This window comes from Schistocerca americana, chromosome X, assembly GCF_021461395.2.
Source record: "Schistocerca americana isolate TAMUIC-IGC-003095 chromosome X, iqSchAmer2.1, whole genome shotgun sequence".
In the NCBI taxonomy this organism is placed as follows: domain Eukaryota; kingdom Metazoa; phylum Arthropoda; class Insecta; order Orthoptera; family Acrididae; genus Schistocerca; species Schistocerca americana.
The window spans coordinates 114709590-114737338 of NC_060130.1; the positions used below are offsets into that span (position 1 = coordinate 114709590).

The 27749-nt window shown below is 40.8% G+C and overlaps 1 protein-coding gene across 2 annotated transcripts in view; it reads right to left on the minus strand.

The window, feature by feature from the left end:
* LOC124556477 (7-dehydrocholesterol reductase) overlaps nucleotides 1-27749 on the minus strand; it is a 123242-nt gene that overhangs the window by 3351 nt on the left and 92142 nt on the right. For both annotated transcript variants that reach the window (XM_047130432.1, XM_047130433.1), the window contains one exon: nucleotides 18757-19028. In XM_047130432.1, coding sequence (XP_046986388.1) covers nucleotides 18757-19028 — 272 coding nt within the window. The remainder of the gene's footprint in view (nucleotides 1-18756; nucleotides 19029-27749) is intronic.

Consider the following 27749-nt stretch of genomic DNA (forward strand, 5'->3'; position numbering starts at 1 on the left):
GGGTAACCGCCAGTGCTGAAAAAATGATGGTGTCCATGTTCTGGGACAGCGAGGGCGTAATCCTTACCCATTACGTTCCAAAGGGAACTACGGTAACAGGTGCATCCTACGAAAATGTTTTGAAGAACAAATTCCTTCCTGCACTGCAACAAAAACGTCCGGGAAGGGCTGCGCGTGTGCTGTTTCACCAAGACAACGCACCCGCACATCGAGCTAATGTTACGCAACAGTTTCTTCATGATAACAACTTTGAAGTGATTCTTCATGCTCCCTACTCACCTGACCTGGCTTCTAGTGACTTTTGGCTTTTTCCAACAATGAAAGACACTCTCCGTGGCCGCACATTCACCAGCCGTGCTGCTATTGCCTCAGCGATTTTCCAGTGGTCAAAACAGACTCCTAAAGAAGCCTTCGCCGCTGCCATGGAATCATAGCGTCAGCGTTGTGAAAAATGTGTACGTCTGCAGGCCGATTACGTCGAGAAGTAACGCCAGTTTCATCGATTTCGGGTGAGTAGTTAACTAGAAAAAGAATCGGAGGCCTTAGAACTTGAATGCACCTCGTAAAACTGGTTTCGCTATCTGTCAGACAGTTTGTTATTGGTCATATGATCAAAAGTTTTTACTGCTGCGCATTGAACTCCTCTCTGAGCCACTGACCGCATTAGCAATGGGAATAAAGGTGATTTTTCCCTCTAGTGTTGTAGATATGGGTATCACTGTCCTTCGCAAATTGTGATGGGTTAGTTATGACGAATTTCACAAGCGAAAATATGTATTGTGACGGTGCAGTTAAAATGCCTAGCTCCTTGAAAGGGTACCTACACAGTAAGACACCACATATTATTCTGACTACTCGCTTTTGTACAATCAGCACTTTTTTCTAATTGATGAGTTACCCCAGAAATTTTTTCGTACGACATTATTGAATGGAAATATGCAAAATATGTCACGAGGCTGATACGTTTGTTTCCTAGATTAGCACTTATAGGAAGATCAAAAATAGCTGAACTTAACTGTTTGAGAAATTCAGAGCTATGCTTCTTCTAGTTCATGTTTTCATCACTACACATGCCCCAGAATTTGGAACTATCTACCCCATTTACTGACTCTTGCTCATGTGTTACATCAGTTATTGATATGACTCTATTTGTTGTACAGGACTGAATGTAGTGTGTTTTCTTCAAAATTTATGGGTGGTCCATTCACAGAAAACCACTTAAGAATTCTTTGAAAAATATCATTTACCAATCTTCAGTTGCTTTCTCCCTAACGGGATTGATAATAATAGTAGTCTGCAAAAAGTACCAATTTTGCTTATTGAAAGTTAAGTGGAAGGTCATTGATATATATAAAAAGAGTCGACCCAAAATTGAACCTTGTGGTACTCCTTTTGTGATTTTTTTTTGTAGCTTGGTCACCAAATTTTTTTACCTTTCCGACATTATCTGAGTTATTCAGCACAACCTTTTGCATTCTGTTTGTGAAGACACATATCATAGTGACATAGACCTATTACGAGGCTCACACCGACACTAATATCTGCCACTTTTTTTGTTGACTTTGCACATAAGAGGAAGATTAAGTTGGTGTAGTGCTAATTTATAATAATATATGCTATCATGGTGGAATTTTAAGCTCTATTCCCGTGCTTGTAGAAGATAACAATGAATTATTGTCTGTGACACTCATATAACAAATTATATAGGTTAGGAATACGTTGATATCAGACTTCCTTCTTGTTTAGATTATATATGTAATTCACCGATTTTACTTCCCTGTAGCTGTCAACAGAAATCAGCCTCAAGCCTAAATTAATACAACGTGTCCCTTGCGACACAGGGTTGTTATGGAAACATCTAAACTGAATCCTGGTTTACAATATAGGCTTTCAACTACATACTCCGATAAAACAGTGACATATTCCCTTACGTTTTCCACTTACCGCTGCTGTAGCTGACGTGCCCTGAACTATACTTGATTTTCATTGGCCTGCTAAATTTTTGTTGTTGTAGTTATTGTTTTCATTTTTTAATATTACCTATGTACATCGATAAAATTTTGTGACGTTTGGTCTGGAAAACCATTTGGTGTGATTTGCTGTTTATAGATTGTGTTGCGTGTTTCTAATAGCATTTCGTTACCTTTTCTCACGGTCATTAGTGAAATCTGAATGTTATTGTATTGATGTGGCTTAGACACATTGTTCCACTGTACATTTGAGGGACACCGTCCAAGCAGAGCCGCACATGAACGAACCATTTCCTTTGATGTACCGACACTTCGGGGAACTTGTTCGTTGTGCGCGGAGTGGCGCGGTTTTACGTCAAACCGGACGCGCCGCGCTGCGCTGAACCCCTTTGCTTGGTTTTAGGCGGCAAACACACACACACACACACACACACACACACACAACACACATTCTCTCTCTCTCTCTCTCTCTCTCTCTCTCTTTCTCAAACACACAAAATGAAAACACTTCGGACCAAATTCAAAATTCACGGCCGCTAGTCTCAAACAAAACAGTAAAATAAACGATTGCTAACAGCGTATCTGAAACATAAATGTGCAGTGAAACAGTACGCCTGAGTCATATCAACATGCAAACATTCAGAATTCACCAGCGAGCAAGTGAGAAGGTAACGAAATGCTGTTAAAAATCCGCAACACAATCTATGAATAGCAAATCACATCAAATTATTTTGCAAACCAAAACACCGCGAAATTTTACAGATCTCCACAGATCCTTTTAAACATAAAAACAATACCAACAACACTTTCAGAAGGCAAATAAAAACCAAGTACTGCTCACGGCATGTCAATTACAGCAGTGGTAAGCGTAACAAAAGTGGTATATACCACTCTTTTCCCGGAATATAGAGGGGGTTTCACAATTCATGCCACATACTTCTAGACATTGTCGACGGGACTTAGTAGATCAAGCTTTGCGTAGGAGCACACGGTCAGAAACGTCATCCAACGATGTTACAGAGCGCGGGCGCCTTTATTGTATGTATATACAGGTGATTCCGTGACGGTGCTACAAACTTTCTAGGATGATGGAGAACGATAAAAGTATAAATGAGAGCCTGTGTTGAGAACGGCAACAAATATATATATATATAATTCAAACTTTTCCACCCGCCGTCCCACAGGGTCCCTGTCCGGAAACGAATGAGTCGAAAGTCATAAGCGACAACAGTTCTGCTGGCCGCGGTGGTCTAGCGGTTCTAGGCGCTCAGTCCAGAACCGCGCGACTGCTACGGTCGCAGGTTCGAATCCTGCCTCGGGCATGGATGTGTGTGATATCCTTAGGTTAGTTAGGTTCAAGTAGTTCTAAGTTCTAGGGGACTGATGACCACAGGTGTTAAGTCCCATAGTGCTCAGAGCCATTTGAACCATTTTTTTGACAACCGTTCTTATAACTCTGACAGTGGAATACGTATACTGGTACTGTTGTTGATAAGATTGTATGGTACGCAACTTTCAGAGGTGGTAGTATGGACCAAAACTAGGAAAAAATGTCCAGTAACATGGACTCTAAAGTGATATCCGAGGACCTATGAGCACTTGTTCATCTTCACCACCGTGAAACACATCTCTATTGAACAAGTGCTCATAGCCCTTAAGGTATGCATTTTGCAGCCCATGCTTACTTGAAACTTCGTCTTGTTTTGGTCCATCCTACCACCTCTGAAAGTTGCCTACCATAGAATCTGAGCAACAACATCACCACTACATATATACCGTTGCCAGAAGTATCAGAATGGTTTTCGCCTATAATTTTCGCCTCGTTCGTTTCCGGTACAAGGACCCTTGCCTCAAATTTATACATTTATTCTTCTCCATCATTCTAGAAAGTTTTTAACAAGATAAGAGAACACCTATATACATACATTTATAGGCGCCGACGCTTGTTACTTTGACGTTCTACAGCGTCGTTGGATGACGTTTTCGGGCAGGAGTTCCTGCGTTAAACTTAATCTACTGAGTCCCCCCTACAACCTCAATACGTGTGTAACATGACTTGTAATGTACCTGGTGTAGTTTAACGGCTACGTGCTGGACAAAATTTCAATTCAGGTGTCGTCCTAACATACCTGTCTTGCAAATGAAAGATCTTTCAATTTAGAATTGTGGCTGATTTCTGTTGGCAGCTACAAGGCACACATAAGGTAAAAAAAAAAGAAAAAATGTCTTGCAAATGAAAGACCTTTCAATTTAGACTTGTGGCTGATTTCTGTTGGCAGCTACAAGGCACACATAAGGTAAAAAAAAAAAGAAAACACCGGGACAAGCACAGGTAGGACTCGTGCTCCGAGGGTTCTTTACAAACTTACCTCTGTATTTACATAGTTCATCTATAGGCTTTGATGATTGAGTTTGCGAGTATCAAAATATGTGACACGAATAACAGTATCTTTTGACTGCACTGACGTAGAGGCTTACATTTTTTACACCGCCAAGGGACCTTAGATCTTAGAATTTTTTAGAAATTTGCTGAGAAGAAAGGGTCATAACAGACTTACAGACAGACAGACGGACAACAAATGGGGAAAAAAATTTTATGCGATTTATGTGAAACATTTGTATGTGATAGAATTAAAAATTAACAATTTACGGATTTTTTTCGTTACTTATACTGTACAACCTTGCTTCTTGCCAAATTTCATGATTCTAAGTCAGTGGGAAGTACTCTATAGGTTTCGATGAGTGAGTTTGAGAGGATCAAAGTTTGTGACATAAATGGCCGTAGCTTTTGATTGCTTTCCCATAGAAACTTAATTTTTTTATAACGGCAATGGATCGTCTGCCTCAGTATTTGACATAAATTTAAACTCGATAGCTCCACCCGTTACTGGGAAAAAGGGCCTCAATAGATGGACAGGGTAACAGCTAACAGCAAAAAGTATTTTTATGCGATATAATGACGAATTAACAGTTTTCGGGTTTTTGTCTTTACTTATGCTGTGAAAACTTGATCTTGCCAAATCTCATGACTCTACTTCATAGGTTTTGATGAGTGAGTTTGCAAGGATCAAAATATGTGACATGAAGTGTCGTACCCTTTGATTACTTGACTTAGAAGCTTAAATGTTTTGCACCGACAAGGGGCTGTAGACCTTCGTATTTCACATAAATCTCAACTTCTGCCCGTTCCTGAGAAAAACAGGGCTTGACAGACAGACGAACAGAAAAGTGATCTTATAATGGTTTCTGTTTTTCCCATTGAGGTGCGGAACCCTAAAATAGTGAAATACAGAGGTAGACTAAACAACAACAAAGTATGATGTCAATACTTTCCTAGTATGAATTATTTCGTACATATGTATTTCAGAAACAATAAAGGAAAAAAAACTACTGACGATGCTAAAACTGTGGTGAATCATGTTTGGGGATTAAACGAGCCTTCTTGGAAGAAGGCAGACCCTCTTTAATTCATTATTAACGTATACCAATTTCTACTAATATATACTCATTAATATTAATCTTTTGCCTCCTTGTGTGGGAAAGGCCACCATAATCTGAGTGACTGCCTGCCACAGTAGCTACAGTCATCAAAGTACTGCCAGCAAGAACTGAACCAACAAGAACAGAAAAGTCAGAATGACATCTAGATGTATTAGTACCCCTAAAAATCTATTGTTTGTTTGGCACGCTAAAAACCTCAACTGTAACAGCCACCAAGCTCCCGTACACAGGATCGTATTGATGTCAGATCGACATTGCAGAGTCCTGTTAACGTATTTATGACAGCTGGAGACAACGTCCAAACGAACAGCAAAAAATTCAACAGAAGAGTAAAATTGTCGTTGAGTGATTCTTGGAAACTAAACAGGGGTTTAAAAACTAAGCTTTTGATGTGTCTCAAAGTAAAGATTATATGGGGAATATTACCAGTTTTTATGTTTAGCATGGAGACTTGGACTGTTTCATTCAAAAGTGTTGAAAAATTGAAGGCCATTCAACAAGAAACAGGAAGACAGTTGTTGGAGATTATTATACTTTTAACGATGTGCTAAGTGCAGACTGAAATACGTATAACGCCAACTGAAGATGGGTGACAGCCCGAAACGCTTGCCGGCCGAAGTGGCCGTGCGGTTAAAGGCGCTGCAGTCTGGAACCGCAAGACCGCTACGGTCGCAGGTTCGAATCCTGCCTCGGGCATGGATGTTTGTGATGTCCTTAGGTTAGTTAGGTTTAACTAGTGCTAAGTTCTAGGGGACTAATGACCTCAGCAGTTGAGTCCCATAGTGCTCTGAGCCATTTGAACCATTTGAACCGAAACGCTTACTGGCATAAATAAAAATACATGAAAAGTGGGTGGTTTCGGTTTTTCATAAAATATTAAAGATTACTTGTTACAGCAAGAGTCACATTGGGGATTTCACAACCTGTTGAGAGGTGGGCAGGCGAGCTGTCTACAAAATCCTGCTGCCGGATGCTAGTATGTTGCTAGCAGACCATACTGCAATACCACCAACCACCATAGTGGTTGGTAGAATTTACACATGCCGTGGCAATCGTTGTCACCAACTTGTCAGGACGCGGGGTCGTGTAGCTACATAGCTGGGCAGAGGGACCATGAATACTTGCTTCTCAGCCAGTAACTGCACCTGTATTCATACTACAGCTCGTTCTGTTGAGCTCTCTTCATCCCACACTCGCCAGGGTACTCGCAGAATGCAAATCATAGATCCCACACACGCAATTCTGGCACAACTATTAATGGTGTTTACATTGCCGAAACCTTTACGTTTGGTGTCAAATGAAAGCCAGTAAGAAAGAGTGACGTTACAGGCCAGTGATCATGTGCATCATTTGAACGTGGTGAGTGGAACCTAATTGCACAAAATTGTTACTCATTCTGCGGTTATGTGTTGACGTCAGTTGTTTGTGACACACGAAAATTTGTGCCTGACCAGGATTCGGGTCTGGATTTCCCGCTTATCGCGAACGGTCGCCTTAACCATATTGGCTGTCCGAGCACGCCTGCAGGACCGATCCGAACTTCCATATGTCACGTAGTCATGGTCCTTATGCTTGCATAGTTAGTGATTCTCACACAGGGACACAAATATTATATTGTCATTTTAGACCGCCGAAGGATTTTGTACTGTGAAGATACACACACTGTATAAAACACAGACACTGTAAGTATGAGTGATGTATCCATAGCTCATCGTGCTAAAATGATGATATGTTATTTGTTTCCCTTTGCGGGAATCACAAAATGTGCGAGTATAATGGTTGTGACTACGTGACATATGGAAGTTTGGATTAGTCATTGAGGCATGCTCGTACAGCTGGAATGAGTAAGGCGACCACTTTCAATAAGTGGGAAATCCGAGTTCGATTCCAGATCTGGCACCAATTTTCATATGTCGCAAACAGCTGATGTCAGTGTATTGTCTCAGAATTCGGAACTATTTCGTAATGTTTAGCACAGCTGTAATCTTCAGTGACAGTGTCTGTTCCTTCAGATAAGCATGCATGTCTGAACGACTTTGTATTATGATGATACAGTTATTGCAGAAACACAGACATTGTAACCAACAATGAAATGAACCGTTTTTACTTTTTTCCAGGCGACTACACTGACAATCTCTAATCACCTGAACTGGAGAGTTGGGTCGAAGGTACGACTGGTGAACGTGGACTCAGTCAGCGATTTAAGTAACTTCAGGTGGCATACTAAGAAAAGAGACGGTGGTTCGCAATGAATTAGGTGTGGGCCATGTAAGCACTTCGGGCACAAAACTCCATGCGTCCAGTCTTCAGCTGTGGTTCGTTTTAAATGTGTAATGCCTAGGCATTACCCTAGTGAATGTAGAGAATGCGCATGGTTGGTGCATTCAATCCTAAGGATTGGAAGTGTCTGTAGTAAAAAGTGGAATGATGATACTAGTAGGAAGTGCTTCCCTACTGAATTTTTCCCTTTGTTGTAGACAAAGGCTTTGCAGGCGTACACGGGTTTACCATTGTGGAGGCAGTCCAAGAGCACAAATGCAGTCAGATAACACGGACTTGAATAACAATTAGATGCATTAAGAGAGAACAGGTCCTCCTCCAGTGTGTCAGTACCCATGTCAAATGTTGAATCACTACGCTAGTTTCTTCTTTTCTAGATTAAGTGGGGGAGGATGTCTTAGCATTAATAGACAACCTGTTAACAACTGAAAAGCTAGGAAGTTGACCACAGGGACAATTTTTGCATATGGACAAGTTACTTTTGGTAGGAGGTGTGAGCACATACATGATGTATCACAATTATTTGTGGAATGCACAGATATTTGAAATTCTGAGGACAGGCTTGTTACAGTGATATAGGAGGAAGAATAGTTGTAGATATAACCGGAAGCACTAGAACAGTGTATCATGAAGTGAGCTGACGGTTTGATGGACAGGATTATAAAACTTCGAGCAATGTGTATGAACTGATGGAATGTGGTGACATTAACAGGGTTCTTCTGCAAGAGCCAGCATTTTTATGGGGGTTGTCACTTAGTGCATCACGAAAAGATTGGCAAAATTTCTTAAAGAGTAGCTTGAGTCATAGGAATGGCAACAGCATTGGAGGAAATAGACATAGTGACCCAAGTCCGCCGAGGTCAAGCATTACCATTGCGGTTGGTCAGGCCACATATGACGAGAGTGCCATTAGTTGCAGTGTTGAAAATGAGGGAGAGTAAGGCATCAAGAACGAGATTGCGGACAGAATAAGGCATATGATAGAAAGACATGGAATGAGAATGTTAACCTACCAGTACATGGCAATGGAGGCCCCACGGTACTTAGCAGCACTCTCAGTAAATTTTATTACAACTAAAGCGTGTGCAGAGGGGAAATTTTGCTTAACTGGTTTAGTTAATTGTAGAGAATGTCAGTTTCTATTGGACACAGGTCCATAGGTGGATGTTGTAAGTTCGGACCTCGTGGGAAAGGGGAGGTTGGCTCCACCACACTATAGGTTATGTGGAGTGCGTAGTAGTGATCTCTGGGGTCAGATACCCTCAATAGTTTTACAATTAGAGATGCTTTACCAATCTCACATATAATGGAAACTGTGTATAATCTGAGACAGTCTAGGTATTTCTCCACCACTGATCTAACGAATGGCTACCATTCGCTAGAAGCAGCACTGGAGGACTTGTAGAAAATGGCATCTTTGGATCCTTTGGTTCACTACCAGTATCATTGTATACCATTTGGATTAGAGAGTATACCAGCCAAATTTCAGTGTTTATTAGATGCAGTTTTGTGAGGGTTAAAACCAAATCACTCTACAGTATATATACAGTATACAGTATATATATATATATATATATATATATATATATATATATATATATATACATAAAATATTTTTGGTTTACAAGCTATGTCACTTCGTATAAAATACTCGAATTTTCGATATCTGCCTCCACCATTGTCATCAGGACATAAAATCATTGACTGCCAGGGCTCGTAAAATGAGGAGATTTTATTGAAGCGTGCTACTGCAAAACACTCCAAGGACACATATAGCAAATCTGGATGAAATAATTATCTTTGTGAAGAATATGGAAGAACATGTGTTACAGCTTAGGAAGGTGTTTAATTGGCTGTGTGCAGCACACCTACACCGACTACAGGGAAGTGTTACTTCACACTACAGGAACTAAAATATTTGGGACACGTGATCAGTCATAAGGCAGCACAAACAGACACCACACTGGTAAAAGCTATTCAGAATTTTGGACGCCACGTGTGGAGAAAGAGTTAGACTTTTTGGGCTCAGCAAATTGTTATAGAAAGTTTGTTCTGAAATTTACAGAGATGGCATAACGTCTCACTCCTAATGAGAACCATGAGTGTGTAAGGATGTGTTCAGCAAATTAAAATAATTGTTGAAAATAGGTCTGGTGTTGATTTTTCCAAACTATGAGAAGGAATTCGTCCTGTAAAGTGATGCAAGCAATGATACACATGGCTGTGCATTTCTGTCACTGAAATGGCTATTGGTTCTGAAGGATGCAAATTCCAAGCTTGCTGAGTTCATCCAGCAGGCAGAACCCATGGGCATGCAGACGACCTCTGTCAAATGGTTCAGTATTATACGAAGTGGATAGCACCGCTACAGAGTGGCAGAAAGTACAAGCGCCATATGGAGAAGTAGATAGCCAGAAAATGGTATTAAAGCCTAACGTACAGAGGAATGGAGACTCACTACAGAATTTCCTCAGAACTTTATGGAAGGTATAGAAACAAGTACAAAGAGCCCTGGAATGTCACAAACAGAATTAGATGACGGAATTGTGAGTTACCAGAATGCCATGTAGGGCAGCAGGTGATGTTAACAAACTCATACACCCGAAAGAGGAAGACGAAAAAATCTTTTACCCATTATCAAGACCAATGCCACGTGGTTTAGATCATCTCACTAATGAAAGTGGAGCTACAAATTCCTACCCATACAATAATTATCCACATTGAGTGTATCTTGCCCTATCATGGTGAGATGGACTGTTTACCACCATTACTGGCGTCAGTACCTGAAGAGTGGTGAGGAGGTAGCAAGGGGTAGGTAACACTCAATTGGAGCAGACCACTCTATACATTAAGATGACAAAAAGAGGAAGGTATACTGTATTAATTTTTTTTTGTTATTTGGCCGGCCGCTGTGACCGAGTGCTACTAGGCGCTTCTGTCCGGAACCGCGCTGCTGCTACGGTCACAGGTTCGAATCCTGCCCCGGGCATGGATTTGTGTGACGTCCTTAGGTTAGTTAGGTTTAAATAGTTCTAAGTCTAGGGGACTGATGACGTCAGATGTTAAGTCCTATAATACTTAGAGCCATTTTTTGTTATTTGTTTTAGGTGCATTTTTAATGTCGTGTACCACAGTGATGAGTGTATGTGAACTGAATCATGTACAGATGATGAATTCTTTTGTTTTTATTTATAAATATCTGAATTTCGCTTAAGAGTGTGCCAAAGTCATGGATCACTGGTGTAACTATACCACTGTATGGTTCCTGGCTGGTAGTCTAGTGATGCTGACAGATGACAAGAACAACGTTAGTCTGGAAATTATAAAGTTTGAATGACTTTCACCCTTGTGGTATATTAACAATTATTTGTCAGATATTGCGTGTAGAATCTGGTGAATTGTTATTGTAGTAATTTGCGGCTGTGCTTTGTTTTGCAATGAACGACAGATGGCAAAGAATACTATTTTTTATGTTTGGTATGGACATAGTGAAAGTGAAGTATAGGTATGGGTATGTTCAGGTTCCAAATTTAGATAACAAACAGAGCAGATCATAGTACACCATTCCATTGTAGTCGAAACTGTTATAGAGAAATGCCAGGTGGAGCCGTTTCTTGGGGAGGCAGGTGAGGGAGGATGTCCGCACTACATACTCGCAACATAACCATATTTCCAGAAGACAGGACTTCGCTGAATATACACCATACATGACCCAATGGTAGTTATCATCATCTTCTACAAGCAGGGACATTCATAGGGAACAGAACACTTAGAACTGTGGAACAGCGGAATAATACTGAATGGAAAGTAGTGTGATAGCTCAGGACCGACTTTTCAGCTTCCAGCAACAACAACAGCGACTATGACCCTGAACCTAACGTATCCTCAGCTGTATTTGCCAGATAATCCTTTAACAATACTGCCAGCTAGGAACCTGACGTACCAGAATAATACCCTAGATCCTTCCATACTTGGTTCTCTTTATGATAACTGCTGAGAAGGGGTGCATTAGTGATCCAAAGTATTGGGCAATGCCGCAGCAGTTACCAGCACCGGGTCATTCTATTACATACCAACTGAGCGGGGTCAACCCAAGATTTGAAATAGTAGTTGGTGTATCAATCCCCATAGACTATGTGGCAAGGTGAACAAAGAAAAAAGATAATCAGTCTAAAAATGGTAAATAAAGGTGTAAGAGAATGTAATCGTTATAGTTGTAGGTTATTTTAAGAAATTCACAGGTTTAGCACCAGCCTGGCATTCAGAGGACAGAAGCTTCCTAAGGGGCAAAGAAGTGTTGCGGCAACTGCCACACTCCAGACGTTGTAACCCATTGAGAGATGGGCGGGGAAGCTGCCTATGAAATCCTGCTGCTGGGTGCTAGAACACTGCTGGCACAGTATGCTGCAAGAACTTGATCTGTTGCGGTGATGGCGTGAATTTCTACACCTCCATAGTCACATTCCTGATTGGGTGTAGGGCCCTGTTACAACATAGATGGGCAGAGCGACTATAAATACTCGCCACTAAGTTGCTAACATCAGTTGTATTTGTACTACAATTGGTTCCAGAAATTCTGACTACAGCCAACGCCATCTTCACGCCAGTCGATGTTCTTACGCCACCCATGGAAAAGATTCCGTGACTGATTTTATTCTTTGTGTGTAAGCGAGAGCCGCGCGGGGTAGCCGCGCAGTTTCGGGCGCCTTGTCACGGTCTGTGCTGTTCCCCCCGTCGGAGGTTCGAGTCCTCCCTCGGGCATGAGTGTGTGTGTTGTCCATAGCTTAAGTTAGTTTAAGTTAGATTAAGTAGTGTATACGCTTAGGGACCGATCACCTCAGCAGTTTGGTCCCATAAGACCTTACCACAAATTTCCGAATTTGTGTAATTGAAGCCAGGGCAGTATCCATCGTGTCAGCTTGAACTAACAGCTATAAAGAACAGATGTGAATTCCACTAGTCCATTATGAGCAGTCAGTGTTAAGTAATGTATTTGCAGCTGTTGTGTCTCAGCATAGTTCTCTCACAAATCACGATGGAGAAATATCTTTAAATCAAGTGTTCAAGACCTTCCCCAGCGTGTTTTGAAGAATAGAAAAGTGTGTGCGAAGTTTGTCCCACACACCTTGACTTCTGAACAAAAAAGACGGCACATGGGCACCTTCCGTGACTTAATTGGAATACAAAACGTGCTCAGTTCTTTTCTGAAAAAAATCGTCACAGTTGACGAGACTTGGTGTTATCAGTATGAACCTACCACAAAGTGACGAAGTGCAGAATTCACACGAAGGGTCTGGTATTGTGACCAGGAACACTTGCCACAGCCCTCACGACAGTTACGATGTGCGACTCAAAGTAAGTGACACGCGCGTGCTCCATAGTAGCCACACAGGAACATCAATAAATAAAAACCCAGACCACCAGAGGGGCACCGAAAGCTACCGACCGCTGTGTACCTCGCCATGCATCAGCACGAGGTCGCTAGCGGCACCAAAAAAACCACATCTCCATCTGGTCACGAGTGACTAGGGGGGCAGCACGTCTCTTCCTGAGGAATGACTATTTAATACAACCCAGGGTTTCTCTGCAGACACCTTCATCATACCATCTTTTTCATGTGTCACTTGGCATCACCATTACACCCTGGCATCAATGACTATCTTTTAACTGTAATATAAAATTGCCAAACGACTTTCAAAAACCATCAGTATTTTACATCTATGTGTATTTTACCAAATCCTCGTTTATTGTAATTTATTTTAATGTAAGAATCGTAAATATCGTCCACCTATGTATTTTTTACAAAATCAACTTTTATTGTCACCTTTTATATATTTTAACCATCTTCAAATACAAATTGTGCAGCCTTTGGCTGAAGGGCGGTTTTTTCAGTAGTGTTTTTCAGTAATCCATTCTCGAAACGTTTTGGCGTGATGGGGTAGGTGGGTCCAAGCAGCTTCATATTCCCATAGTAGGGTCATCAGCTAACGGCTGATGTGCAAGCCTAAGCTAGAACTGTTTGTTTTGGGCCTCCAGCCGATGTCAAAAAAGGAAGGCCACCTCTAGGGTGACTTCATCCAGCACTCCAGGCGTCTGCTGGGGTCCTCAGTTCTCCACGCCAGGCCTGCTGTTCGCGGCCTTCCGTATCAGCACGCTGCAGCGGGCCGGACACGCAGCTGGGGGCTATGCTGAGACACCACACGATGGCTGAGTGATCACACACGCCACCGACACGCCGTCATCAACATTTGCACTGAAGACTTGCTGACTTGAAGACTTACTGACTGACCTCCTCTAATTCCGCGCTCGCCACGATACCGGTAGAAGACAACCCACAGTTCCCGCAAACGCCATTCTGGGGTAGATGTGACCATCCTAGCTGATAATATTGTGTTCGCACCCCAGAAACTATTACACAGGTATGACATCAAAATAAACAAAGGGATCATGGAACTGATCGGAGTTGACGACGTAATTATGACCATCCAGGAAATGAAATAGTGGAGGATGCATGGTAGACGGACCAAGGAAGTTCTTTGGCGGATTTCAAGACATGAGAAAAGATCGAGACGATGAAGGTGGGCAGGCATATAAGACGCTAGTGCAACCTATTCTTGAGTACTGCTCGGGTGTTTGCGATCCGTACCAGGTCGGATTAAGGAAAGACATCGAAGCAATTCAGAGGCAGGCTGCAAGATTTGTTACTAGTCGGTTCGAACAACAAAATCAAATGGGGATCCCTGGAGGGAAGGCGACGTTCTTTTCTAGGAACATTATTGTGAAAATGTAGAAATTGGTTCAAATGGCTCTGAGTACTATGCGACTTAACTTCTGAGGTCATCAGTCGCCTAGAAATTAAAACTAATTAAACCTAACTAACCTAAGGACATCACACACATCCATGCCCGAGGCAGGATTCGAACCTGCGACCGTTGCGGTCGCTCGGTTCCAGACTGTAGCGCCTAGAACCGCACGGCCACTCCGGCCGGCTGAAAATGTAGAGAACCGGCATTTGAAGTAATTCTGTAGCTTCCGACATACATTGTCCGTAAGGACCACGAACACACGAGAAATTTGGGCTCATACAGAGGATACAGAGGCATACGGATAGACGTCTTTCCCTCGTTCTACTTGTGAGTGGAACAGGAAAGTAAATTACTAGTACCGGTGTGAATGTAAATTAAGATGTAGACGACAATACAAAACATGGTGGAAAAAAATGTTTACCTATAGCTGAATACCGTAAGTCTTGGAAAGGTGGAGAACAGCCCATTATCTGTCAGTGGATATTGAATTGATGATAATGATTTAAGCGGTGTCCTAAAACTATTTTTTCAAATTGGTACAAGAGAAACATACCATATGCAAAAGACATGAACTTTTTTTAATACTTTTCACTAACATGTAGTGTCTCATTTGCGTTATTAATTTTATAACTACATGATAAATTCACAAATAGTGTGATTTTATGCTTTCAGCTATAGAAAAATACCTGATTTATGTCTGTGTGATATCCACGGTGTACTCTATTTCTACCAATCAGCAAATTTATTGAAACAAGAACGATCGGAAACTCTGCGACGGTTATGCCACATGTTGATGTATATTTTAACCGTTATGGCAGTAAGTATTTTTTTCTTTACGTATATTTCTAAATAGGCCACAATTCTCCACTTTTTGAATTATTAATATTTCGCATTTAGCATTATCTGTGACAAATAATGCCCGTATAAAGTGCACACATTTTACGAAGCAAGAATTTTACGAAATATTCAAAACGCTCCCACCAGGTTTTGACAAGTGATAGCAAGCAAAATGGGGAAAGTAGTATTTCACTCAGTGTCCTTACTTTCTGTAGCGAGATATTTAATTACAGTTATTGATATAGAGTCCGGTACTTTATAACGGCAGACGAGAGTATGTGGAAAGAATGATATGACCCTTATTGTGACATCCAGTGGATTTTCACAAAGAAAGGCCATAACTAGTCTGAAATACTGAGAACAATGTGCGTAAATCACAGGCAGAATACTAATTTATGATACTTATAAAAATAAAGTTTCACCATAAAATGAAGAGAGATAAGAGAAGAAGATGACAGCCTATCACCAGTGTTGTTGAATTTATAAGTCGAAGGCGCAATGAAAGATGCGGAAGAACATTTTAGAGGGATGAATAATTTGCTACAGGATCAAACAGCATAGCAAATGGTTCGAAAACTGACATATTCCTTCTCGCTGATAGAAAGGACAAGTTAGGTAAACTGTTGAACGCAATGGGCACTGTGCTGACATAAAGGATGATACAAAGGCAAGAGTGATGAATAGTAGCAGATAGAATAACGATCAAACTTGGGGAAGATACAGTAATAGCATCAGTAGTAAAGAAAAAATACAGTCATTTTGGAAACAAATATGTACAAGACGACCGAAGGAAGAGACATTAGGAACAAATTAGACGGTGAGCGCACCATGCTTGCGTGTGTCAGCTTTCGAAGAGTATATTCTTTGTTCAGGAAAACGTCGTTGCCATTCCGGTAAACAAATCTTTGAATTTGCTTTGCAGTGTCAATAGACAAGCGCGATTTCAGCATACTCTGCACGATACGTATCTCTTCGTGACACTGCACACAACACCAACTGGGGTACTAAATTTTGAATCAGACGTTCTAGAATAGTGACAACCATGACTCCATCACTTTGCACAGGCAGTGGTCGCATCTCTGTGCGACTGATGTGTGCACCCAAGAGGTCACAACGCCATTCGTTTCAAGTATCAGCACCTAAATTTATGAAACCGTTGAGAACAGAGCACATATTTGTATGTTTTTGCTTCATAGTGCTTTTTCCATCATACTAAAATATTTGCGTTTCCTTCTAAAAAAGCCGTGCAAAATTCTTCCAGATTCTTTTGATTTATTGTTGTGGTTGCAACAGGTTCCACAACCATCATAAATTGTGTTTGTGATGACTTTTTACCACACTCCTTGTCACAGGATTAAGTAAAACTTCCCTTTATTTTGTTTGTATTACACTACAGTTTTAAATGCATCCATAAGTACATACACGAGAACGGCCATACTAGGATCAGAACCCAAATTTCACCAAAACGTTATTCCACTTTATCTTTCTAAGGCCTAGCAACATTTTCACAAGAACAGTACTTCTTTTAACAAACTCATCTAGCACCAGTTTTTAACTATCAAGTGGCGATATCAGCAGTGAATCCACCACCTGAAAGGTATGCAGACATATAGGTATGTAATGATGTTTTCCTTTTCCTAGCTCACAAATAGTAAAAGAACAAAGTAAGTAATTTAGAAAAACGCCTGGAAACGAAAGGGTCTGGAGACGATGGAACAGAAAATACTAATGTAATATGGCCAGATGATGGAGACAGAAGTAGTTAGAAATTCACGGTTATCTTTCAAAAAAGCTGTAACACATATAAAAAGTTCTCGTACAATGCGGCAGAATCACTGATTGAGGCATTAGGAACCAAACGTGACTAAAGTAAACTTTCATCTATGTACGAATTTGCAGAGCGATGAATTAGTAACTAATCTGAATGTACCAGTAGGCTTTATAAAAACCTCAAGATGTAACTGAGTAATATGAAGTTAGTCGGTGCACTGTAGCTGTAGTCGATATTCTGAATCAATATATCCTGGCAGAAACATCATGATGTATTTGATGTAATCCGAATGGCTTAACAGATGTTTTTAGTCGAATACGATCCCATGTGTCAGGAAACTGAACAGGCTTTAGAGAGCTTTGTTTTATTTGTTCAATATAATTGTATCTTGTCAACAGTGAGATAAATAGAAATTGAACATTTTTCGATTAATGGGAACGAAATTCATCCCTTAGCAAGAATCTCATGATTGTCTCATGTGATACAGAGATAAATATTTAGGAAACGAAATGCTGAAAATAGTAGACGAGATTTGCTATTTGGACAGCAAAATAATTAGGTTACTTTCTATTAGGAACGTAGGTGTACTCAGCGTCTGTGATATGATTTTCAAATGACAGAGCACAGCAATCAGTCGTTCTTTTTTCCACTGTTGTAAATTATTCTGTTTTACAAATGATAGAGCACAGCAATCAGTTGTCCTTTTTTGCAGGTTTTATTTGGCAAATCTAGATTTCGCCTGGTGCCTAGCCATTATCAATGCACTATTTCATAGAATCAGTGCATGTCAGTTCCCTGTTTTTCCGACGCCTGCCAAAGTTCTTTCACGACTGAAAGAGTCTTGAAAGAACTGACAGACGTCCGAATAACAGAGAACTGACATACATTGATTCTATGAAATAGTGCATTGATAACGGCTAGGCACCAGACGAAATCTAGATTTGCCAAATAAAACCTGCAAAAAAGGACAACTGATTGCTGTGCTCTATCATTTGTAAAACAGAATAATTTACAACAGTAGAAGTAAAGAAAAACGCAGTCTAGTAATAGCAAGAAAAGTTGTTCTAAAATAGAGGAATATGTTAACGTCAAATAGAAATTTATATGTTAGAAAGTCTTTTCTGAAAATGTGTAAAACGTGGTTGATAAACAGTACACAGAATAAAATAAAAGAGGCTTTTGAAACGCCCTCTTGAAAAGATTGCAGAAAATGAGAGAGATCGAAATAGTAATGAAGAGGTGCTGAATGGAACTGGAGAAAAATGAACTTTGTCCACAGATTGACTTAAAGGAAGGGTACGTTGATAGGATACACTCTGAGTCATCGTGGAGTTGTTAATTTGATATTAGGGACAGGAGTGGGTGCAAAAATATTAGACGGTGACCCAGGTTCAATCAGATGTAGGGTGCAGAAGGCATGCAAAGAAAAGGCTTGAAATAGATAGACAAGCGTGGAGATAAGCAACTTAACAGTCTTCAGACTGATAAGAATCGAAGAAATTAAAGAAACTTGTAAGCTATCAATAAAGTGTTTTCTCTGATCATATGGCACATTTGCGCCTGTTAGTGCTTCCGCTAGCAGCTGCCTTACCTGCCGTCCTTGGCGGTACGAAAGCATAATTTCTCGTAGTCGACGCGGTAGTTGAGAAGTACGGATGCGAGTCCCAATACGAGGGCGGCCGCTGCCTGAGGAGCGGTTGCCACTGGAGGATGCGTTACCAGGTAGTTGCTGGTGAACGTGTACAGCGATGGAACTAGGACCAGGCACCCCCAGCATATGTAGTACCCGGCTCGGTCCAGCGTTATGTCGAGAGTCTGGAAGTACCCCCACTCCCAGTAGTAGAATTTCGCCAAGTATATCGTCTGCAAGCATACAAAAAGAACGACTTGCTGTATATTTAATATGCTGCGGAAACAGTATAAAAGTTATTGTAATCAGTCACAATTTATTTTTTATCGCCAGTTTCCAAGGGTTAAATCTTTTCCCTCAAGTAAAGTTATGTCAATTAATCGTAGCAGTGTATTAAGTGCACGACTTTTAGGTAACCTGTCTGGTAACAGAAGACAAAGAAATAAATACTTCATTGCAAATTGCCAAACGCAGAGTCATTTACATATTTTTCACCACCAACGACAGAACTGGGCAAAGATTACCGACACAAATGACAACATTTACAATGGTGTTAACTCTGTTTTTAACAGCTGCGTACATTATTAAATAAGCACACACACATGCACAAACACACACACACACACACACACACACACAAAGTTTAATACAACAATCATTTAAAGTACCATATAAATTAGTCACTGTTGGCAACATAATATGTTCTTTGCACTTATTCTAATATGCCATATTTGTTATTTCAGTGTGTAATAATTTTATATGATTTAAACATCACTCGAATAGGTGTCTGTAACCACTGGGGATATTTATATGTATACAACCTGAGTTCGCAGGCATTGCCCAGTCTTCTATTAGCCCATCTCATCCTCCACCTGCTACACCCCCTCTCTCCTCATCTCCTCCACTCCCTCTCTCTGTCCATCTCCTCCACTCCCCTCACTCTGTCCATTTCCTCCTACCCCTCTCTCTGCCCATCACCTCCTCCCCCTCACCTAGTTCACCTCCACACACCCTTTCTGTTACACCTACGCCTCACTGTCTCTCTGTCCATCTTTCCCCCCCCCCCCTCTGTCCATCTCACCTTCTCCCCACTCTCTGTCTATCTCCTCCTTCCCTCTCTCTGTGTCTTCTCTTCTCCCCTGTCTCTGTCCAGTTCTTCCTCCCCCTCTGTCTGCTGTCTGTTCATCCCTCCACCCCCTGTCTCTATTCATCTACTCCTCCCCTCTCTCTGCCTATCGTTTCTTTCACCTGTCTCTGTCCATATCCTCCTCTTTCCTTTCTCTGTCCATTTCCACATCCCCCCTCTCTCTTCCCCTCCCCCTCCTCTCCCCTTTTTCTGTCACCATCTCCTCCTTCTCTCTCGCTGTCTGTCGATCTCCTCCTACCCCTTCTCTCTCCAGGTTACCACGCTCACTCACTGCAATAAGAGGCTTATGGTTCTTACCATCAGAGTATTTATTTCCATATTATAACTAATATTAGCATCAAATTTGGTTGAAATCATTACACGGATTCAGAATGTTCTTTTTACAAATTTCAAACACATTTCACAAATATTTAACGTATTTCACACGTATTTGTACACATATTTCACCTGTATCTCTAGCGAATTCCGCCTTAAACTATGGGTCGTGCGCACTTCCAGTGGCAGGTGTGGATACCGTCTCTGAAATGTTTTGCGAACAGTTAGTAATAACGAGGTAATAAATTACAATGTCATAAAGTGGCTCCAGTTTTTCAAGCATCTCATTTTTTATGACGTCACATCTCCTGAACTATATATTGGACAATGATATTATTCCTTCTGGCGCATTCAGTGGTACATGTGGATACCATTTGCTTATGCTTTATGCAGCAGTTTTACTGCATCAACAACGAAAATGTAGTAAGCGGTTAACTTTCTTCCTTTCATCATTTTTTGGAGGTCGTCAGCGAGAAAAAGCTTGGTGAAGGCTTTAAATTATGTGTAAAGTTTGTTGCAGGTCTCTAAGTGCCCTGATTCGCAAATACTGGATGAATAAATTGAAGGTATTCGAGCGTCTTGTGCTACACTTCTTTTTTACCCGCACTCTTACCCCTTCGATAGATTGGTGGTTCTTACCGACACAGCGATAGTAAGTGATGTGTGTACTAAGTTTCACTCAAATTGGTCCAATGGTCTATAAAGAGTTGTGGAACGTACATATAAACATACATACCTACATGCAGGGTGTTACAAAAAGGTACGGCCAAACTTTCAGGAAACATCCCTCACACACAAATAGAGAAAAGATGTTATGTGGACATGTGTCCGGAAACGCTTAATTTCCATGTTAGAGCCCATTTTAGTTTCGTCAGTATGTACTGTACTTCCTCGATTCACCGCCAGTTGGCCCAATTGAAGGAAGGTAATGTCGACTTCGGTGGTTGTGTTGACATGCGACTCATTGCTCTACAGTACTAGCATCAAGCCCATCAGTACGTAGCATCAACAGGTTAGTGTTCATCACGAACGTGGTTTTGCATTCAGTGCAATGTTTACAAATGCGGAGTTGGCAGATGCCCATTTGATGTACGGATTAGCACGGGGCTATAGCCGTGGCGCGATACGTTTGTATCGAGACAGATTTCCAGAACGAAGGTGTCCCGACAGGAAGACGTTCGAAGCAATTGATCGGCGTCTTAGGGAGCACGGAACATTCCAGCCTATGACTCGCGACTGGGGAGCACCTAGAACGACGGGGACACCTGCAATGGACGAGGCAATTCTTCGTGCAGTTGACGATAACCCTAATGTCAGCGTCAGAGAAGTTGCTGCTGTACAGGGTAACGTTGACCACTGTATGGTGAGTGCTACGGGAGAACCAGTTGTTTCCGTACCATGTACAGCATGTGCAGGCACTATCAGCAGCTGATTGGCCTCCACGGGTACACTTCTGCGAATGGTTCATCCAACAATGTGTCAATCCTCATTCCAGTGCAAATGTTCTCTTTACGGATGAAGCTTCATTCCAACGTGATCAGATTGTAAATTTTCACAATCTACATGTGTTGGCTGACGAGAATCCGCACGCAATTGTGCAATCACGTCATCAACACAGATTTTCTGTGAACGTTTGGGCAGGCATTGTTGGTGATGTCTTGATGTTCGTCCACTTACGCTCAATGGAGCAAGTTATCATGATTTCATACGGGATACTCTACCTGTGCTGCTAGAACATGTGCCTTTACAAGTACGACACAACATGTGGTTCATGCACGATGGAGCTCCTGTACATTTCAGTCGAAGTGTTTGTACGCTTCTCAGCAACAGATTCGGTGACCGATGGATTGGTAGAGGCGGAGCAATTCCATGGCCTCCACGCTCCCCTCACCTCAACCCTCTTGACTTTCATTTATGGGGGCATTTGAAAGCTCTTGTCTACGCAATCCCAGTACTAAATGTAGAGACTCTTCGTGCTCGTATTGTGGACGGCTGTGATACAATACGCCATTCTCCAGGGCTGGATCAGCGCATCAGGTATTCCATGCGAAGGAGGGTGGATGCATGTATCCTCGCTAACGGAGGACATTTTGAACATTTCCTGTAACAAAGTGTTTGAAGTCACGCTGGTACGTTCTGTTGCTGTGTGTTTCCATTCCATGATTAATATGATTTGAAGAGAAGTAATAAAATGAGCTCTAACAATGAAAGTAAGCGTTTTCGGACACATGACCCCATAACATATTTTCTTTCTTTGTGTGTGAGGAATGTTTCCTGAAAGTTTGGCCGTACCTTTTTGTAACACCCTGTATATCCATTTTTATAATACATGGTGCGGGGCTTAAATCCAGACAAATGAAACCTTTATTGAAGCAAATTTATTAAAACAAAATACAATATAAAATGAAAATCCTTTTACATGCATGTAGTGGTATCTTTCAAGAGTAACATTACTCGATGTAACCCCCTTCAGCCGCAATGACCGTCTCCAATCTTGCCCTGAAGGGACGGCACGCACTCTTCAAAAGAGCGCTGTCCATATTCACGAATGCTGCTTCGACAGCGGTGAGTAGAGATGCGACATTAGGGTGCCTCGTCTTATTGGTAACTCTTTCGACTACGCTCCAAACATAATAGTCGAGGAAGTTAAAATCCGGGCTATTCGGGAGCCAGGACTACTTTGACCGGAACATGTCAACACTATCCGAGAGCCAGTCTTTGACTAAATGGCTCGAATGAGGTCCTCCTCTGCCATCCGACGGATTGTTCGCTCGCTGACATTCAATTCTGACACCAGATTCCTCGGAAATTACCCCGAGTCCTCCGAAATCACCGCCTGAGCCTTTTCAATGACTGCCACAGTTCGTGACACGCGCTTCCTCGAATAAGGTTTTCTCACCGGGTTGGTGGAATCTATCCCAGACTTCTCCGGAGCATTATACTCTGAAGCGCCAAAGCAACTGGTACAGGCATTCGTATTCAAATACAGAGACATGTAAACAGGCAGAAACAGCTGGGAGGTCTCTATGAATAATGGAAGACCAAGAGTTACCTCTGCGTAGCGTAGAAAAAATGCCAAAGAGAGCAATGTCTGTCGTTCAGCAGTAGTACTGAACTAGATTGTTAAACTGCTGTTTTTTCATCAAAACGGTTAGTGTTACAAAAGAAAAAAACCGTCGTGATGTCTCCAAACGAGTACTTTCCATAATTATTTTACCCTTAACCTTCCTAATATAGTAGCGGCTCTGGTCAAAGAAAACCATCATAACGACCGGGAGAGCGGTGTGCTGACCACACGCCCCTCCTATCCGCATCCTCATTTGAGGATGACACGGCGGTCGGATGGTCCCGATGGGTCACTTGTGGCCTGAAGATGGAGTGCCATGCCATGTAACCTTCCTAATAAGTAGTGTTTGTCACCGACCTGGAAAATGTCGGAAGATAATTGTAGCAACTAGAGATATGTTTTGTACTTTTAGATCGTGTACCAGAACTCAAATGTTTTTTGTACGAGTGAACAGTTGATTCGTTGACACTGAGTTTTGATATAGTATTTATTTAATTTATTTATAACAAACTATTTCATAATGATGAAATGAGGTTCAATTTGCCTTGGCGGACTTAAAAAATTGTACATGGTTATTTCTCTGTGCAAATCGGAATTACGTTCGTGTTGCACACACACACACACACACTGCCTGTTCGCTCAGCAATAAAGATGTATGAAGAATTTTCTTACATACGCAACTGATGTTGCAGTAGGAATGAAATGCTCACATGAGCAAATGTATCACCACAAGTACTCACTCATACTTGCTCAACGTCACTCATGCTCAAATTACATGGACGATGCCGGCACGGTAGCTCAGCGTGTTCGGTCAGAGGGTTAGCAACCCTCTGTAATAAAAAAAAAACTGAGTTAATCGATCAACAAAGAACTTAAATGGATGTCTTACGACGTCCGCCCCGAGCAAATGCAACGAACGAAAGCGAACAAAATAAAAAAAATATATATATATATTAATTCCATACATTTCAACACTCAGCATACAATTTCTCAGCGATACTGAGGAAAATTATAGCCTCCTCAACAGCGACTCCAGAACCTCCCAACACTCTTAAAAAGAAATGATAACCGAAACCCTCAGCTGCTGACAGGTGTTGTTGATATACCTCGACGGGGACAGGTGAAAATGTGTGCCCCGAACGGGACTCGAACCCAGGATCTCTTGCTTACACGGCACACGCTCTATCCATGTGAGCCACAGAGGACACAGATTACTAGCGCGACTGCAGGGACTTATCCATTGCACGCCTCCCGTACGACCCACATTTCCAACTGTCCACAATCTACATACGTAATGTACCTAATAGATAGTTGCCCGTCCACTCATTACTCGCGCACACTAAGGTGACGATTCCCGTAGAGCGTCTGCCGGGTGAGCAGGAGATCCCGGGTTCGAGTCCCGGTCGGGGCACATATTTTTAGCTGTCCCCATCGAGATATATCAACAACACATGTCGGCAGCTGAGGGTTTCAATTAATTATCGTTTATTCTAGAGAAGCTGCACGGTCATCAGTGGTATCTGTTCTTTCGAGAACAGTTAGTATCTTCATATATACTCTTAAAAAGGTTGTAGAAGCATAATTAACAAAACAAGAGTTCAGATTAATACCAGAAGAAGCCCAACCTAAATTTAAAATACGTTCTCGTAAATAGCACCTAAAATATGGAGAGACTACTTACTACAAACAAACTATGTATTAATGTTTACAGATAATGTTAAGACAAACATTTATGGGGAAAGTAATTTTCAAAAGGGGGAGATTACCAAAAATCACGAAGAAGTTATGTATATCTCATCAGAAAATCATAAAATGAACAATAAGACTGTGAAAGTGAAGGTAGTAAATACACAATCCATTGCGACAAAGTATGAGATCTACATTTGTAATAAATCAAAATTTTTAGAAAGATCGTCATTTCAGTCAAGGTAGAGACGTCTATAAATGATAAAATTCTTTTTTTAAGGTGGTTTACTCTACAGCACCAAAATTATTGTGTAAAGTGGCACAAAGAAAATAATACAGAGCCCACTCTTATATTCTGAAATAAAGTGAAAGAGTAATTTGTTAAACAGGAGTTACTATTAATATTCCCCAAAACTAAGAATTACGTAATAATGAAATTGCCTAGAAATAAGGCAACATATCTGCAACATCTTTAGTTAAGACTAAGGCAACGCCAGCATCAAAAGTTTCACAACTGCTGAATCATGTCTTTGGGAAGCATTTGAAACCATGGATTCTGTTAAAACATGCAGCATACATGAAGAACATACATAATCTAGAAGGATCTTATTTAGCAGTTTTCACAGTAATTTACTAAACACCATGTCGAATAGAGCAAGGAACAGTTCAAAACAACTGTTCAGCATAAAAAGTTGTCACATATTGACAACTCAGAACTATTTACAGCCAATTACCTACAGACGTTCGATATTTTCAACAACAGAAATGCTTTCCTATGGACAGCAGCAGCCTTCTAATTCCTTTTGACAAGTGTTTACAAACTGTGTAGAAATTAGATTTTCAACAAGACAGCAAACTTATCAGTAAAACAAAAAGGCAAATATAGTAGAGAGGAATCTTATTAAAAATGACTTTCATACTTACCTAAAGCATAAATTTATTCACTCCAAACATAGATGTGACAGCAATAACAAAAGACAAAACGAATTAGTACTGCTTCCTTCAAATATATATGATATAAAATGTGGATAACTCTAATTTACTATGTGATTCACCAACTCCCGCCAAACTCAATACATGCAACATACGCTAACTTAATTTAAGTTACTGCAACTAAACACACCATCTATCAATTAAACTTATTTACCACTGTTTAAATGAAATCCACATATGTTTATCTTTAATGTGAAGTAGTATGTTGCTGCCAGAACAGTACTAGCCTAGGAGATTGAGAATTGTTGTCTCACTCGCCAAGGAGATGAAAGATTTTTTCCGACAAAATACCCTATGTGAGACGATTCAAAACCATAGTGATAGCATAGACTTCAAGAATAACGGCAAAACACATGCAGTTTTCAGTGCACACAGAAAATTCGCATTTTAAACCGATGGTGATAGGCTACAACACCAGAATCTCATGGAGCTACAGACAATTTTCTGTGATAAAATTTCTCTGTAAATGTAGTTCTGAGACAAGCATTTTTACTTTAGGATACTACGTTAGTGCTTGAGAACAGAAATAGTTCCGGACCGTCAGCATCAACCAAATCTAAAAGAGCAAACCTGCTCTGTTCGTAGCATGCGTGACAGGACTGTACTTGATAATGGCACTGTGAGTGTTGGTCGAGTGACAGAGTCCAACTGCAAGCAATACTGAGTACTAAGCAAGACAGTCTTATTCTACCATTTTCTTGCAAGCCAAGGAAAAACATTAAACACGATCAGCAACATATCAAGGGGAGAGTTATCTTGACACCTTGTAATTCACTGTGCAAGTGTATACAGAGTGCTTTCTTAAAAAGAGTATCAAATTTAAAATTGTTATTAAATTAAGTTAAAGCTTACCTAGTTACTAAGTCATCATATTAAGTGTAATACGATACAAATCGTATTAAAACCTCTACGTCACAATGATTGTTTTTATTTGGTTTTTTGAATTGATTAACTCGTGTATTTATAATTAAAAATCTAAATGCTTTGCAACATAAGTCAATGCATCACAACAGGCGAGATGTTTAAAGTTAAACTGAGACATCAAACTACTAATTTACTGCCTAGAAGTCTCCATAGTGCGCCAGGCAGCTTTTCTTTTTCCAGAGCAACAAGTGCGCTTATGACTGTGTACTGATTAATATTCAGCAGAATATATGTCCACAATAATCTCAAACGAAAGTCTGAGCGTTTAGAAGCCACATAAAAAGTCGAAGAACACTGTGTATCTCACGTGAGCTATGGTGTTCAGAATAATTACACCTACTTTACTGAAAATCAGCAAGAGGCCCTAATTAACGTTCCCAGGACATTTCATAATTACCTCCACCACAATAATACACTCGCTAAACACTCTCTCCACACTCTTTCCACAGACAGACATATAGGAGTCTATAGCCGCGGTTACACATTCATTTTTCACTAACATTATAGATATTTCCTCTCTTATACAAGCAGTAAGGAGATAATAAAGTGAGTTTTAAATATTTTTAGTTGTCATTTGTCTCTTGATGTGGTGTGATAATGGAAATATTGACAAACCCGCAGCCGGTGACGTAAGAAATTCACGTTAACTTTAGTTGTAATCAAAGACGTCGACCACAAATCATTTGGGAATTTTAGATCGGCAGAAAGCCGTAACAGGTCTGTAAAGCTTCCCCTATTTATGCAGAACCCTTTGGGTTCAATATAGAAATCTAATTTACAAATAAGTTTAAAATTACATTGAACAAGTCCTTCAGCGAGAAG